The following is a 16,612-nucleotide window of genomic DNA, read 5'->3' as shown; positions in this document are numbered from 1 at the left end:
CTCTTCGGGAAAATCGCTGCAGATCCGCCTTACAAAGCTTTATTTTTCTGTGCCCTAAGAATTGCTCCTGGTTTGGGGGAAACAACACATATCCAGGAACTGGATAATTTGTAACGCTAAATTTTCGTCAGTATTTGACCTTGTTTCATTCAATTTGACAACAAAGTGACATCCGTTAAGAAAAGGGCATGTTTATTTCTCTGTGATCTTTTAAAATCCCCGTCTAATTAAGAATTAAAAATGGGACATCTTTTCCAACGTGATCATTTTTGCGGACAAAATCAGAACAGCTTTGCGGAAGAAAACGATGTAAAATTCACAGCCATAAAACTGAATGAAAGGGGAGGAGAGGGCACTGTTAAAAACATTCTTTTAAGGAGTAGTACAATCGTACAGTTACGTGTCATTTACCGGTAACAGTTCGTGACAAGGAGATACAAACAGAAGCTAACCAAGAACAAGATGCAGATATGAAGAGGAGTATGATCACAAGCTTGGCTAGAGATTTGTCGTTTAAAATCACGCATGCGCACTGCGCCCTCATTGTTGCTGACTGTCACTGGGCTACCGCGCTCAAGGTTGAATACTCCTTCAGTAGTTGACACTTCTAGACTGGGAGAAATAGGACCAGAAGAGAGCAGTGTGATCTTTATTTCTTTTTCAGTCACTGCAAAATCCATCAGGCTTCCCAGATAATGCACGTTGGTTGTCATCTTTGTAACGTTGGGTGGTAATGAGGGATTAAAAGTCAGTCCAAAATTCTTCAGTCGGAATCCTCCATAACCATAAAGTACAGTCTGCAAAAAGCCACCAGCACCCGTAATGAAGTTGACTGCGCCCCAAATATCGCGCCGCTCCGTCCATACCTAGTGTGAAGAAAAAATTGAGTAATTTTGTAGTTCAATATACGTCATAAAAAGCTGAGAACATTACAAAACCAATCACTAAAGCTGTAAATGGTTTGAATCTACGTTTTTTCTTTTTTTTAAAAGGAACTCAGTCAGTGTATTTTGAGTTATTTTAGCCACGTACACAATTACCTTTGAATTGAAGGAAAACTGAAAATAGTAGTTTACTAAGATAGGAAAACACCATAGAGATAATAATAGTTATTTATTTATTTCTTTATTACGATTTACTCCATCAATAAACCATAAAGGAACAAAGATGGTAAAAGGATGGAGAGGATTAATACGGATTGTAAATGACGAACTTGAAAAATTTAGGCTTAACTCAATACTCGCAAAAACTTGCAATAAAACTTTGCAACCGCTGAAAAGCGCGGGAAAGCGCAAGAAAAACAAAACAAAAGCAAAAACAAAAACAAAAACAAAAAAACAAAAAAACAAAAAAACAAAAACAAAACAAAACAAAACAAAACAAAAACACACGAACGAACAATTCACGTTTGATTCTGATTTTCATCTGAACGACTGAGAAAACAACCACTCCTTTTTCTTATTGATCAGCCAAAATTAATCTCACCCCATATTATGAACAAATCACACAGCTTATAATCAAAATGTGTATCTTCCACTGCAATTCATCAATTACTACTACTAGAGCAGTGTGCTGATAACATTCTTACCTTAAATGGTCCGCGGATATTTTCATAATTCTTTAGGAAAGGCTTCTCAGCTTTCTTATTCTCTCCTAAATCCAGCCAGCCGATAGCAAACATAGAATGCGTCATGGCCGGTCCATCAGGGTCGGTACGTTCTTCATAGAGTTTCAAGTCATTATAACGGACCTGCATAGAAATTATCAACATACAGTCAATTACTGCGCAGTTGTGAGTGTCATATGTTATTTTGAGTTCTGAGTGACTGGCTGACTGGCTGACTGGCCGACTGGCTGACTGGCCGACTGGCCGACTGGCTGACTGGCCGACTGGCTGACTGGCCGACTGGCTGACTGGCCGACTGGCCGACTGGCCGACTGGCTGACTGGCCGACTGACTGACTGACCGACTGACTGACTGACTGAGCGGCTGACCGGCTGACCGGCTGACCGGCTGACTGACTGACCGACTGACTGAAGGACTGACTGACCGACTGACCGGCTGACTAGCTGGCTGGCTTACTGAATGACTGACTGACTGACTGACAGACTAAATGACAGAATGGATGAATGACTGACGAATTGACTGAATGATCGTAAATAAAGAAGTTAACCCACCTTCTCGTCCATGTCGTACATCAGTGGAAAACCAATAAGAATCGTGTCAGCCTGTTTGACCTCTTTGTCTAACGTGTACCCTTCATATTCAGGGTGATAATTCTTCTCGCTATCAAAAGGGATGTACATCTTTTCTGCAATCGTTAGCCATTCTTTGGGAATCTCTTTTCCCAAGATATCGGCAGCTTCCTTGGCAAACAGAAGGTTCATTTTAGCCACCACATTGGTGTACACAGAGTTGTTAACCGGATAGTGATATTCATCCGGCGGCATCACGTGATTTATGACGTATCTATCATTGGCAACGTCGTACTCCACTCTGCTAGCCCAGTACTCCGCGGTCTGGTAGACAAGTGGGTACCCAATCTCTTGCAACCAACTGGAGTCTTTACTTGCCATCCAAAACTGTTTTGCAGCGAAAGCTATGTCGCCGTTAATGTGGATCTGGTTTTTGCCATACCTCTCACCCGGGGACGTCTCCAGGCCCGTGTAAGAACTTTCCCATGGAAACATTGCGCCTATAAAATGCAAGGAACAAAACTCATAAGATTCTATTAAATCTAAGTATGAATCAATGCCGTTGTCTTATTGGCTATGCACTATCTACATAGAATAGACAGTGAGTAGAGGTGTGGTTGTCAAAAATTCGCGACCGCTTCTTTTCGTTTTCGAAGTGTCTGTGAAGAGCATTTAGGTAAAGTTTTGCTGCGCCCTCGTCAACTATCACGTATTAAATAGAAATTTCGAGCTCATAATCAAATTGTTAATTAGACTCCTCCTCCCCCTTCCTTCAAGCATTATTATAATACCTGAAGTCGTTTACATTTGTTCCATTTAATCTTCTCCTCGGTTTTACATCAACCTCTTGTAGATCAAAACAGTTGTGGTGATCGTTCAAAACACATTTGTAATATTAATTAATGCCACCGACTGATCAAGAACGAATTCAGTCAGGTTGATGATACGATGAATGGTTAGAACTGTTACTTGATAATTTCCATTTTCTTACCTTTAAATCCATACTCCTTAGCGATTCTGCGCGCAGCCGGCAGCCGATCCTTACGATATCTGAGGGAACTTCTGGCCAAGTCTGGATGAAGCAGGACTAGAGGGGGGTACATCCAAATATCCTGATCCCAGAATGTATGCCCCATGTACTCCTCTCCACCAGGTAGACCCCCGGGGCTTAATCCGTACGGCCAATCATGTCGGGTGGAGCTTAGAATGTAGTAGATACTACCGTACACTGCCTGTGCCATCTCTAGATCACCTTCAATGTCTATCCGACCAGTGTCCCATAATGCTTTCCAAGCCGCTTTGTGTTCTGCCAGCAGCTCCTCCTTGACTCTATATAAAAAAATATTCACCGACAGGCTAGATGAATTTTTCAATCTTCCACCCCTTAGGTGATCGTCAGTTAAAATCTTCACGTATAAAATAATCGTCTTTGAGTCAAAACTTTAAAGTATATTAACTTCACTGCCTGTTGCATAGTACGCTCTTTTTTTATATAATAATAAGAATATATTTTATCTAGAATGAGATTTGCGAAGTTTAAGAATTTCCTAAAAAGCACTTCATTTCTCAGCTTCCTGTTGTTGACCGTTTTGCAGCTATCAATTTATCCCCATTCAGGAGAAATCATACTTTAAATAAGGACAAGTTTACACTTATTTTATAAGAATATGTTTTATAAGAATATCGAGGCTGAGGCTTGCGAACTTTTAAGCCTAATATTTCAAGAATAAACGCGAAGCTGATATTTTGCAAAGACTATAAATTTGTGTGTTGAAAATTTGTAAATACAATACAATTAGATATTTTTTAAACCGTATGAAAATTATTCCTTTCTGTGAACCGCAAAACTAGCCATAAAACAACACATACAGTACTAGCCGTATGTTGGATGGCAATCACGTGTCTGCAAGACGTTGTGTGTCTTATCAGGCTTTATTGCCTGCAGGATGAAATTACTTCAGCGCCATCAAAGTCATGATAGGACAGGTATCATATGCTATAATCTAAGAATATTCACAAAAACATTTTCAGCCTAAAATATGCAAAATAAATAAATAAATAAATAAATAAATAAATAAATAAAAAATAAAATAAAATAAAATAAAATAAAAAATAAGAATATTCAGTTTGGGCCGTGAAACAATATTCTTGTATATAAAAAGAGTCGATATGTAATAATGGACCATCTTTTTTAATCAGCAGTGTAACACTCACAGCATAGCTTCGTCCCATTGGTACAGAGCTTCAGAGAGCGGGTTGAGCTTGGTGTCCAGGTTTGTGGCTATTGAAGTGATGTAGTACCAGGTCTGCTCCTCAGAGGTTGCTTTTATGGTTAATGGCTTGCTGGTCTCTACTTCAGTCCAAACCATCGCCAAATTAGCTCGCATACTACCCGCTTCCTCAGTTTCGTTGACCTAGTCAGGAGAGAATATATAAACGAATTGAGCAGACAAAGATTTATAAGTCACAAGCACTCGGGGAGAAATTAACCTCAGTTGATACTATGCAAGCCTGTTTAAGGTCGCTACACATCAGGGGTCAAATGCTGCGGGGATATATGTTGCAGCGAATGTTTTCCTCGAGTGAGTCAGGCCCGTTTCTGCGAATAAGTTCTGTTGCAGGGAAAATATTTTGTCCCCACAAAATGAGGCATGAAATTTAACTTCATGAAGCAGGGACAAAAATGACTTCAATTTCAAATGTGGCATCGTGTGCACTGCTCTTGCAAAATATGTCCCCACTAAACATTTATACCTCAATGCACTTCGTGTGCACCAGTTTGTGTTCTATCCCTGCAAATAGCATCCTATGCGCACACACGAAAGGGCTTTTCCCCGCCACACGTCCCCTCTTCATGTCCCTAGTGTGTTCCCGACATTTGAGGCAGCCTTCACTTGGCTCCAGTTCTCCTTCCAAATATTTTCCATAATGGCTTTCGCCCGGGGAGGGGCGACTCTCATATAAAAAAGGACGAGAGTGCTCGACGAAAATTTTGAAAAGAACCCTTAAGGTGGGACTGAAGTTTTGTTCTTCTCGGAACTCGAATCTTTAGGTATTGAAGTTTTATTCTTACAAGTTCTGTTACTGTAAGTTTAGAGCTCGTTTTCTAAAAACGAGTTATTTTCGCCTTCGAGAAAAGATATCTTGAGAACGATTTATTCAATTGAGCTAAAATTTTCAGGAATTGTTGCTCTGAGTACGTTCTGTGGAATAAGCATAGAACTTTTCAGTGCATTCTGTCGAAGTTATGTTTTGAAACGCATGCTAGATTTTCTGTATCAGATTTAACTGGTCACCATTTCATGTGTTTTTAATTTTTCAAAAATCTCTATGCTTAACCCAGCAAGCTATTTGTCTTCTTTTATAAAATGTAAAAATTATTCCTTTTGATCAGTTCTCGTAGGAGTTATCTTTTCTCAAGTAAGCCCTGGTATTCCCCAGCAGGTGACAGATTTAATCAGCCGGTGTCAGGTTACAATACAGTTATAGGGTACACAAATATTTTTTCCATAATCTTCGGTCTTTAACCTTTTTAAAAATGTATACTTTGCTATGGTTTGGAGTTAAATCTTAGCCGCGAGAAAATGTTTAAAACATGGTGTGTGTTTAGGTGAAGTCCCATCTTAATAAGAGGTACCAAGATCGTGTTTCGCGGGAGTGGCTTGAAATTGTTTCCTCTTCTAGGAGGTATTTATTTTGAAGACAAGCAATAGACTGCAAGGTTGATACTACGTGAAAAACGTTTGGAGACACCAACATGACAAGAACCAATAAAGTAGGATCGCAACAGTGGGCAGCTGTTTCGCCCTTCTTGTTGATCCTACGTTGGCAGCGTTTATCGTATGCGGTCCCTTGCAGTTCCTGTTTCTCATTTATTTTGAAACAACACATTATCTCCTGTCATATTTTTTTTCTTGGGGAAAGCTGTGGACCTTTTGAGGCTGAATACCTTAAGAGGTACCAAACCCGCTTTTTTCTGTTTTTTTAACCCTTAAAAAGTACGACGAGCACCCCAGTCCTTTTTGTATGGGATTCCCCTCCCCCTCCCCCTCCCCCTCCCCTCCGCCGCCTCGGGGTCTTATAATATCGTTAACCATGTATTATATTCAAGACGATCTCCGGAGTTTCCCGATAATTTTCAGTAGAACAAAAGACTTTCCGAAGGTCAACCGAACATTACGTATAATCAGTTCCTAAACTTGTCCTAATATTTTCGTAGACTTCGAAGAGTCGAAGACCCGTAATCTCAGGTAAAGAAGTCTATAAAACAGAAATAAGTCTGTTTTCAGCTAATAAAATGAGCCACAATGCGAGAAAACAGCCCGAGAACAATCGAAAAGGAGGAGCTAGAGGCCTCAGAATTTCCAAGAGTCTGAGAAGCGAAGGGAGCGTTGTGTGACGTTTGCGTGACATATCATGTGCTGCGTCACGTAACACAGTAATCCTTACATGACTAAATCTATATCTATTTACTCCAGCACTAAAATTAGAGAACAAAAAATATTTACGCCACAGGTTGATACAAGATACGCTCACTCAAATTAACTACCAAAATATGCAATGAATATAATAGTTATTGTGATCATGTTTAGATTAGAGCCGCATACGTTACACAATTTTAATTCCTACCATGCCAAAGGCTGCCGAAGCCCCAGATCTATTTGACTCAGTCGTCTTGAACTCAACATCCACTGAAGAATCTCCGCGATTTGTAGAGAGGTTCATCAAGAACTCTTTGTCGGCGTTGTTCTTAGCTGATATCTCCACAACCAACAAATTTTTCCGCGATCGATGCGCATAAATTCTCTGCTCCACTTCTAAGTTCTCAGCCTTGAACCACTTGTAGAACACTCCCTCTAGTACGTCCAAAGCGTAAAAGGTTTTTCCTTGAATCCCTGCCAGTCTGAAGTCGATAGCAATGGTGGAAGGAATCCTAGCGCGGTGTGCGTGTTCGTAGAAGTATACCGGGTACACGGGTTTCTTCTTCGGGTACGCCTTACCATTAAACACTCCAGACACATGCACAGTATCGCTGTAAATCACTGTTCCCATGTATCCATTAGCCACTGAAGGCATAATAGTGCCATTTCTGCTCTGGCGAACGGTAACTCTCTGGTGCTCTGTAGGTAAACTATCCGTGACAAACCTGGTTGGCGTACCTGCCTTCATGGCGCGACAAACAATCGCTGACAAAACTACGAGGAAAGCAATCTGGATGCCGTGACAGGTCATGTTAAAGCGTGATCAGGTCTCGAAATCCTTCGTACAGTCGCGTCAATGGTATTTCCGATGGCAATTTTAAAAGCATCTACTTTCTGAAAGCAGCGCGTTGAGGCTTTTTGAACGACAGTCTGCACCATGTCAGTTTTAATAGTTGACATTGTAGCTCATTGTGAGTTAAGTTCGCTTGTCAGTCTTTTTATTATTTTTGTCAGATATGTCAATTCCGAGTCCATTAGCAGGAGTATTGAGAGCCTGATCGAGAAGTCAACGAGAAGAGGGCGGGGGGAGGGGGTAAAGAAACCCAAGCAAGAGGATTGATTTGTCCTGTCACGGTCACGCAATATTGTTAATTACTGTCGAAAGTAATAGAAGATACAACCAGAATTACGGTTTACCACAAATTAAATACTTCTTTCTCATTTCACGGAGAATTATTTTCGAAAATCACGGTTCACGGCTGCTAATGAAATCACGTTTCACGAGAAAAAATTAGGCCATTCACGAATCACGAAAATACCGTTGAAAGGTTTGGTACTTGACTTGAGAAACACAAAAGAGATACCTCGATCTTGCGCACTCAACATTTAATGCCAAGCAAAAGATGTTGCCGACTTTTTTCTTTCCTTTTCTGTACATTTTTTTTTCAGGAGCGGGGTAGGATATTGTTGCTCATCACGCTTGACCAGTAGCAGCCGAATGATCGACGGTTGCTACCCAGAATGTTTTAACACTCACGGTTATCTGTCAGCGGCGCTGGAATTAGCGTTGATGGAATCGTATCCCGTTAAGTCTAGATTGCTGTTGAACTGTATTTTAAATGTAATCGGTCTGTAACGCCCGGCTGTAACGCTAGGGCTATGGAATGATTGAATCATGATACCTTCGTTGCGAAGGACCAAGATCCTGTTTTTACCAATTCTGAGACGCAATAAACAGTCAGTTGATTTTGAAATACATCACCTGATATACTTTTTCAAGTTATATCAAATAGGACTTCTGTATCAGAAAATTTCTGCTTAATTTGCCAAGCAAAGGATTTTGAGGGTTGCTTTATTTAACCTGTTCACAGCAATTTGTTTTCGTTCCCTCCTTCGACCGCTCCGCGGCTCGTCACACAACGCTTGTCGTGACTACTTCTCACGTGACTCCGCTCGACTCAAACGGCAATCATGGCTGCCGGGGCTCCGTTGTTTTTGATGCGTCTTGTGTCTTCATCAGTGGCTGTGGCTAATCGAGCTGGTGGAATTATCCGCAGCATTCTGAAAACAGGCAGCCTTGATGTAGTGGATAAGGTTTGTACATCTTCATTCTCGATATTGTCGAGGTTTGGGAATTGACAGTGCAATTAAGAACAGCAGGTCTCCGGTAACCAGCTGGTACGAAACTGTAATGAAACGCAGCTTGATTGCCCTTCATTAACTTCTGGAATTTTGATCACAACGCTAAATTATTTTCTTTTTATCGTTTACAACTCTTAGAGAAAGAAAAATTGGATTTCTTTATAGGAAAATGTCTCTGTTTCTTGAGCTTATAGCGAGTCATAAATTATTATTGAAGTTTATCGATGAGAGCTTAATTATGCACGTGAATAAAATAGCGTGAATGCTGATGAAGAGCGAATATAAATATAAGCTTTAAGTTAACAAAGTATCAGTGATAAAAAAACAAAAAAAAAACTCTGGTGGTAAGAGCAACTTAGATGTGCTTAAGTAGGGCACTGATCCAGTCTTAGGGAGTTACATGTGAGTACATGTAAGAAAGGAAATTTAAAAGTTTGTTTTTTACCACAATTGCTGCTAATTTTGCAATCTGATTGTCTGATTTGTCGTTGTTGATAAGAGTCCAGACAACGCTGCCTGCGTCAATGTGTCATGCAATACCTTTTTCAGCTCACACTCTGAAAAAAACATTTTCTTTGACTTTGGTATTGTGGTAAAAAACAATTCAAATGTGGTTTAATGTTGTCTGCCTTCTTATTGACAATGATACGCATCATCACAGTAGTCAAAATCTGTTGTGGACTCACTCGGCTGTGCCTCGTGAGTCGACAACATTTTGACCACTGTGATGACACATACTCGTTGTCGATAAGAGTACAGACAACGCTAAACCACATTTGATTTGTTAATTTCAGTCTGCTGTAAGTTTTCCATTTAAGTGGGAGACAGTGGGGTCAGAACCTCCCGCTTCCCATACCCTACTTCCTGTTTGCCGTACCTTTATCTCCTGACTCCTGCCCTCATTCGTCTTGCTCCCTCTTCTGTAAATAATAAGACTCAAAGCACTTCTTTGTCATTTAGCTGCACAATTCCGAGGTGTTTCTTTTCCTTTTTTTCAGCCTTACTCCTCTTACTTACGTCTTTTGACAGCTTAAGTGACAAAAATTCTTGACCTATGACATAACCACCATAAAAGGGTTATTTCATGGCCTCAGTTTTTCAGCTCAAGGGCACATTTTCATTTTTCCGTCAGTCCAGAAATCTATTTTAATGCTTAATAAATGATTCCCACCTTCTTAGAATTCCTGCTTCCTGCCCTTTCCTCTCCCACTTCTTGCCCTTTCCCACCCTTTCCCGCCCTTTTCTCTCCCGCCTCCCACCCCCTGTTTTCCCTGGCGCCCACCCCCTGTCCCCCCACATTTAAGCTCACATTCATTGACTATATCAGTCAATTAACAGAGGGCTGGTTCCAGTTTCGTCTATTAATGGTCAGTGACCCCAGCTTACTACTGCCCTCCATTTTTTCAACAAAAAGCAAAATCAAATCTGAATGTGAGAAGTTTTAATCATTTCATATATTTATTCTCACATGCAACTGAATTGTTCGTCTATTTGACATGTACAAGACTCACACGTACATGTAGTTTACCATTCTTTAACTGTTGGTATTTAACAACTGGACAATAAGCTCGAGGCTTACAGGTCATCATGTAGGAGGGGGACTTTGGTGGGTTCTGAACACTGCAATACCACAAAAAACTCGACAAATACTGCAAAACCGTGACAAAAGATTGCTGAATACCGCAGTACTTGAATACCAAGTGGAAATGCGTTGTCATTTCAAAACCAATACTCTCTATGTTAAAGTTTAGAGCAAATAAAATGGAAAGAACAATTAAGAATTTGTTGATGAACGTTACGTCAGGTAATTTTCGATTTAGGCAAAATAAGTAACATTCGTTGGGGTGTTGGCATGAGATCTAAGTTTCATTGGGAATGTCCAATCAGAAAGTGGAAAGGCTCGGAAAACGTTGGAGGACTAGGAGGATAACTTTTAATACCTTCCAAAATGCTGAAAAACTGCATCCCTCAGGCTCGGAGAATACTGCGATACCGTATTTCGAGATTAAAATTACTGAAATACGGCAAGAAAAATTGTCTTATACCGCAATACCACAAACCCCAATGCCCCCCTCAAAGTTATTAGGAACTGAGGTCAAGCCATTTAATTGTTTTAGTGTAACTTGCTGACCTATCTTTCGACAAACAATCTTGAGAGGAACTGGTGCAGAAACTTCACAAAAATAATTAGGCTAATTGTGGTCTAATTATCACTAATTACACCATCCCTGTGCAAACAATCAGACTGTACATTTTCTTGTCAGCCAGGGTAAAATTACTAATCAGATTCGTATGTTAACAGTAAAAAGAAAGCTTGGAAAAAAAATTCAGACTCCAGAATGTGATTCAGTGGCAAATTTGTGCTTTACTGCAGAGCTACAGATATGATGGCACTGGGAGTTGATCAAATTCAAGTTCTACATTATAACCATGAAGTATCATGATAAAAGTTGGATACTGAGTACAGTTGAACCCCACTATTTCAAACTCACTGCAGGAATGAAAAATTGTTCGAAATAGTGGGAGTTTAAAATAGCTCCAGATAGTAAATAACTGAAGCGAAAATCCCAGGGAAATGGTTTTGAGTTTGAAATAACAGGGAGTTTAAAATAACTGAGTTCAAATTAGATTGGTCTAACTATATAATTATGTAACATAGTGTAAACATATCATCATGATGTGTTGCATTGGGAAAAAAGCAAGATGACCAGAAAAGTCATAGGTTCATTATCATGCCTTCTCTTACTGTGTTCGAAGAATGCAAGCATAATTTTGACCTGTGGCTTTCTGGAGTTGGTTGCCCTGTGCACGGTCATATGCAGAAAAATCCACATTCCTGTAAGGACACCAAACTGGCCACCCCGCTTTATTTTTGCAGGGGCATGTCATGGCCAGTAAACTGGTATCGTTCAATGCTAAGACATGTGATAAGACATGTGGCGAACATTTGAGTATGTGAGCAGGCCATGTCTTTCCGCTGGATCTTTCTTTGACTTCTTTCCATTCAGTCGGCGTGCGCTTCGCTATTATGTGCTCTCAGTGTTAGATTTTGGTGGATTTAAACGCTCTGACGGTAGCATTTATCGGAATCTGAGGGAATTGTCCAAGTGTTTATTAACATGACTTGGCTTTGGGATGATAACCGTGCGAACAGCTACTTAACAAATTGACGTCAGTTTTTTATGTGTCTGTCCTCTTATTGATGATAAATTTTGTCACAACATTGTTAAAGTTTACTAAGGAACCACTCACCTGTGGCCACTGGTTCCCCAGCTACTTTGACAATGTTATGATGCAATTTATCATCAATAAGAGGACAGACGCATAAAAAACTGACATCAATTTGTTTTCTACAATAGCATGATCCCAAAATGGTCAAATGCCAGGAATAAATGAGGGGAAAAGAGGCCATAACCTTGCTGTAAACAAAGATAAGTGAATTTTATTCAAAATGACGCGAACATTGTCAACAGCTTTTCTCGCTTTTTGATGGCTACTTAAAAAAGTCTATAAAATGTCATTGGCTAAAAAGTTGACAGTTTTGACAGCTGAAAGTTGAACTTAAAAGCTCGCATAAATTAGAATTTTATCTGTCTGTACTCTTATTGATGATAAAAATGAACCAATCAGTGTGCAAAAAAATAGACAGTTATTGTAAAAATTTTGATTGCATTTGTTGATTAGTTCCAGTTGCGACAGATAGCTCAGTCTTTATCCAGTCCAAATTTTATTGTTTGGAATCAGTGGAAAAGTACTCTGAAGGCAAGATCCATAAGTCTACTTTATTCATCAGGGGAAATACTCGAATTAGTCGCATGGAGTTTGTTTACCATAAACAAACATGCGAAAGGAGCATGCAATTGCAAATGCTTTTTTAAATTTGTGCTTCCAGCTTAGAATAATGTACGTAATTTAAATATTCTATGAAACTTGTGAGTCTACAGAAACTGGTGGCACCACGCAACGTATCAACAAATCGTAACCTCTTCACTAGCATGGACTTTGACACTATGCATGTCTCACTGTAAAACCTTGGCTGCTACTGAAAAATATTGATTTGAGCAATAGACAAAGGTTGAAAGTCAGCTACAGTGTAAGTGAAATCATTTATTGAAGGTATATATATTAAGGTGAGGGCGTCAAACGCACTCTCATAATCTCTGATTACTACTAGTTTTTAGTTTTGATTAATAAGTTCTGACTGATTTTTTAGGGTGGTAGTGGTGAATATGACCCTCAGACTGAAGCAGATCGGGCATCTCAGAAATGTATCATTGGTTCACTTCTCAGAATGTATCCAACTCTCAGAATTATTGGCGAAGAAGAGGTTTGCAGCATATGTTCTTGAAATTTCACTGCGTTGATACCCTTATTATTGATTGTTTTCCGTAAGTTACTTTAAACAGCTAGACTGGGTCACTATACTGATGAATTTAATGTTAGGGGTACCTGCAACTCTACAAATCACTGACGGGCCTCCCATCAAGGCTGTGGGGAGGGGGGTTGGGGAGAGATGTTGGACAAGTGAAAATGTTCCTACATGTAGGACTCTACTTCATGCTTCAGGAAATCAGAGATATATCCTGGCCTGACTAGACTACTAGGCTCAAAGACAGATTTGTTACGAGCAGAAAGAAAAAACAGTTATTATTTGACAGTTGATTAAGCCTAACACTGCTCTGTGTAAATTATTACTTTTTATTAGATAAAAGTCATAAAACCACTTCCTCTGAGTCAGAGTGAATAAATTTCTTGTTATCTAACACGAAGAACCATATCATTATTTTTAGGATGTTCCTTTGGATGATGTAAAAGAGGAATTTATTGAAATTTCTCAAGATGTTACTGTGTTGTCAAAGACCTGCCCAGAAGATCTCACTTCAGTGAAACCAGAAGAAGTAAGTTACTTTAATTTCTAGTTTAAATAGTGCTGGCAAAGATTTTAAAACAATCTCTGGCTGAAACTATTAAAACATTACAAGCTTTTGACTGCCTGTTATAGTTCAGGCAGTCAAAGCTCATTTTAAAATTTTTACCATACATGTTTTATCCTGGCTGCACCCCATCAATATTTAAATATTCTTCTCCCTGCATATGTTGCCTCCCATCCACACAATACAGACCAGTAAAATCTAACAGGCTGTCTGAAATGTCCAGCCAAACATAGGGAAAAACAATACATAAAAAACACACCTCTTATTAGCATTTCTGTTCCATTGGTATCATGTGCAAATAATGGCTTTGAACCTCTTGTAACTTCAGACCATATAGGCTGACATTGTGGCATTTGTAATTTTTTTTCAAACTTTACAGGTGACTGTCTGGGTGGACCCACTGGATGGTACAAGAGAGTTTACTGAAGGTGCAACAATCTTTGTCTTGTAGAATTCTTCTTTGTTGCAGTCAGATTAGCTATAACTGACCAATGACTGTTGACAAAGTTTTCCAGCCGACACCATCAACTGACAAACATACACTGTTCAATTGACTCTGAAGATGACTTCTGCTCAGGTTGTCAAAACATCAGTCACCAACTACAGTCCTTTTCAGACCTACTCTCATCCAGAGTGGATGATCACACCTTACGAACTACATATATTAATGATCTTGGTTCAAACCATAATTTACTTAGTTATTAAGTTACTCTCATTAAAATTTTTGTCAGAGTAGACTTCCTCATCTGCTTATGAATTTCTTTATACAATTCTTATCATTAATAGTGATTTCATCTGCTGTAATCTGCACTAGGTCTGTACGATCATGTGACAGTACTTATTGGTATTTCAATGAACGGCAAGCCTATAGCAGGAGTCATTCATCAGCCTTTTTACGGCTATGAAAAGGAGACCCAAGAAAGTGAGCTTGGAAGAACCATGTGGGGTGTAAGAGGGCTTGGCACATTTGGCTTTACTCACATCCCCCCACCAGCAGGACAACGTGTTATCACGACAACCCGCTCTCATTCCAACACCACCGTAATAAAAACCATAGAGGCGATGAAGCCTGATAAAATATTGAAGGCTGGTGGGGCAGGATACAAAGTGATGCTGCTTCTAGAAGGGACTGCAGATGCATACGTATATGCAAGTCCAGGCTGTAAACGTTGGGATACCTGTGCTTGTGAGGCACTTCTGGAGGCTGTGGGTGGTACCCTTACAGACATCTGTGGGGAACACATCGAGTATGATGGACAAGCAGACAGTTATGTCAATAACACCGGTGTCCTGGGGTCTCTGAAGGACCACAGTTTCTATGTAGACTTGATTCCAGAGTCTATTAAAACTAGTTTGCTTGGAAAATTGTAATAACAGTGTTTTCAAGTGACAATCACATTCATTATTTCAATGTCTTTTATTACTATTATTTTTTTTTAGTTTTGCTACAGTATGCATGGGTTAATGGGAAAATATTTGTGGTCTTATTGGATATACAATGTATGAAACACCAATCAACAACCTAAGCCAGACATAGCTTTCTTATTTAATTTGACAGTGGAATACATGTATAATATAGTTTACTTCTTGCTTATCTTCAGCGTATGTCAAAGACTGCAAGCAGTCTATTTCTCCATACATGTAGTCTGCCTCGCACTTGTTTTCTTCACTTTACATTCATGTGTCTGAGATGAACGAGGGACCACTCAAAGACTAGTTCTAAGTCAATAATATTGCTTGACTGAAAAAAAAAAATTCGCAAACCCAAGTTTGATTTGTAAATGACATTTTTTGGTGGAGATGTTTAGTCATTACTCACTTCGTCAATGGAAGTCTTTTTTTACTTTTAAGCACACTATGCAAGAGTTTCTGCACCAAATGTATCTGTATAAGTTCAGGCCAAGAAAAAACTTTGGACAAGTCCAGGCTATAATTGAGTCAATCCATCTTAGTTTGTGGAGAAAATTTCCAGGCATGCCACAAATGCATTCAGAAAAATATCTAATATTATTTTGTACTTTATTATATACATAACAAGGTAGCAGTTCTATACAAATGAACATGTATGTGAAAGTCATTGGTTTACAACCAATAAGCAGACTCTGAATTGCTTGGATAATGTTCTGCAGTTCATGTATAGACCTTTAGGAAAAGAACTTGTGGAATACTCTGAAATAATATTACAATGCTCCAACGCTCAATAACAAAAGTTCATTTCTTGCTCCATTAATAGTGCAAGACACCCATGCATCAATGCTCTACAACTGTGCAACAGTCTTAAATGATTAAAGACATAACTTACTAATTAAATAGTAATTTAGGGGACATAAACTTTCCAAGAAGAGACAGGTAGAAAAAATACCTGCAGTATGCAATTCTGATAATTTCTGTAACAACCAAAGAATTTACTTCAAATTAAAGTTAAAACTTTGAAACATATTTGTAAAAAAGGTGGTTACTTACATGTAGTACTGGGAAAGATGTTATCAGTTTTCGCAAAGAAATTGTGGTCAATGTAAACGACAAATATTTGCAAGAATAAAGGCAATAAGAGTAAGGTTCAACATTACAACTGATGTTTTGCATTCTTTCACTACTGAAATGATAGGAAATACACATGACTGGCGATATAATCAAGCTAATAAATTGTCTTAATGCCCAACTAATGTTAGAGCTCCTTCCTATGATAATCAGCACACTCTATGTGTAAATCACTAACAAATTGACCTCAAAAATATTATTGGGTGTAGTTTTTGAATGATCTTTACAGAAAGCAATTGGGGTTTTTGGTACACACAATACAGCTGTACAGTGCATACATGTGATATCTGGCCAGGGTAAATAGTAACATTCTAAATAATTATTTACAGTGTAATACATTGATGTACAGTAATATTCACGTCTTGGATATATTGTGAT

At 39.1% G+C, this 16,612-nt stretch overlaps 2 protein-coding genes across 2 annotated transcripts; one reads left to right on the top strand and one right to left on the bottom strand.

Moving 5' to 3' along the window:
• Positions 1-239: 239 nt before the first annotated feature.
• Positions 240-8,045, bottom strand: LOC145483398 (protein-glucosylgalactosylhydroxylysine glucosidase-like). The gene is made up of 6 exons (XM_081461905.1): positions 6,826-8,045; positions 4,411-4,610; positions 3,188-3,525; positions 2,179-2,696; positions 1,589-1,750; positions 240-866 (listed from the first exon to the last, which is right to left on the bottom strand). The coding sequence occupies exons 1-6, from the start codon at positions 7,426-7,428 to the stop codon at positions 408-410; spliced, it is 2,280 nt and encodes a 759-aa protein (XP_081318031.1). The 5' UTR covers positions 7,429-8,045; the 3' UTR covers positions 240-407.
• A 451-nt stretch (positions 8,046-8,496) lies between these two features.
• LOC145483401 (3'(2'),5'-bisphosphate nucleotidase 1-like) lies at positions 8,497-16,608 on the top strand. Its single transcript, XM_081461907.1, has 5 exons — positions 8,497-8,711; positions 12,973-13,086; positions 13,550-13,657; positions 14,073-14,121; positions 14,508-16,608. Exons 1-5 carry the CDS (start codon positions 8,589-8,591, stop codon positions 15,062-15,064), a joined length of 951 nt encoding a protein of 316 aa, XP_081318033.1. The 5' UTR covers positions 8,497-8,588; the 3' UTR covers positions 15,065-16,608.
• The last annotated feature ends 4 nt before the right edge of the window (positions 16,609-16,612 follow it).

The sequence above is a fragment of the Orbicella franksi genome, chromosome 4 (assembly GCF_964199315.1).
Source record: "Orbicella franksi chromosome 4, jaOrbFran1.1, whole genome shotgun sequence".
NCBI lineage: Eukaryota > Metazoa > Cnidaria > Anthozoa > Scleractinia > Merulinidae > Orbicella > Orbicella franksi.
The sequence above is the reverse complement of the archived record's forward strand: the minus strand, read 5'-3'. Positions and strand labels throughout refer to the sequence as shown.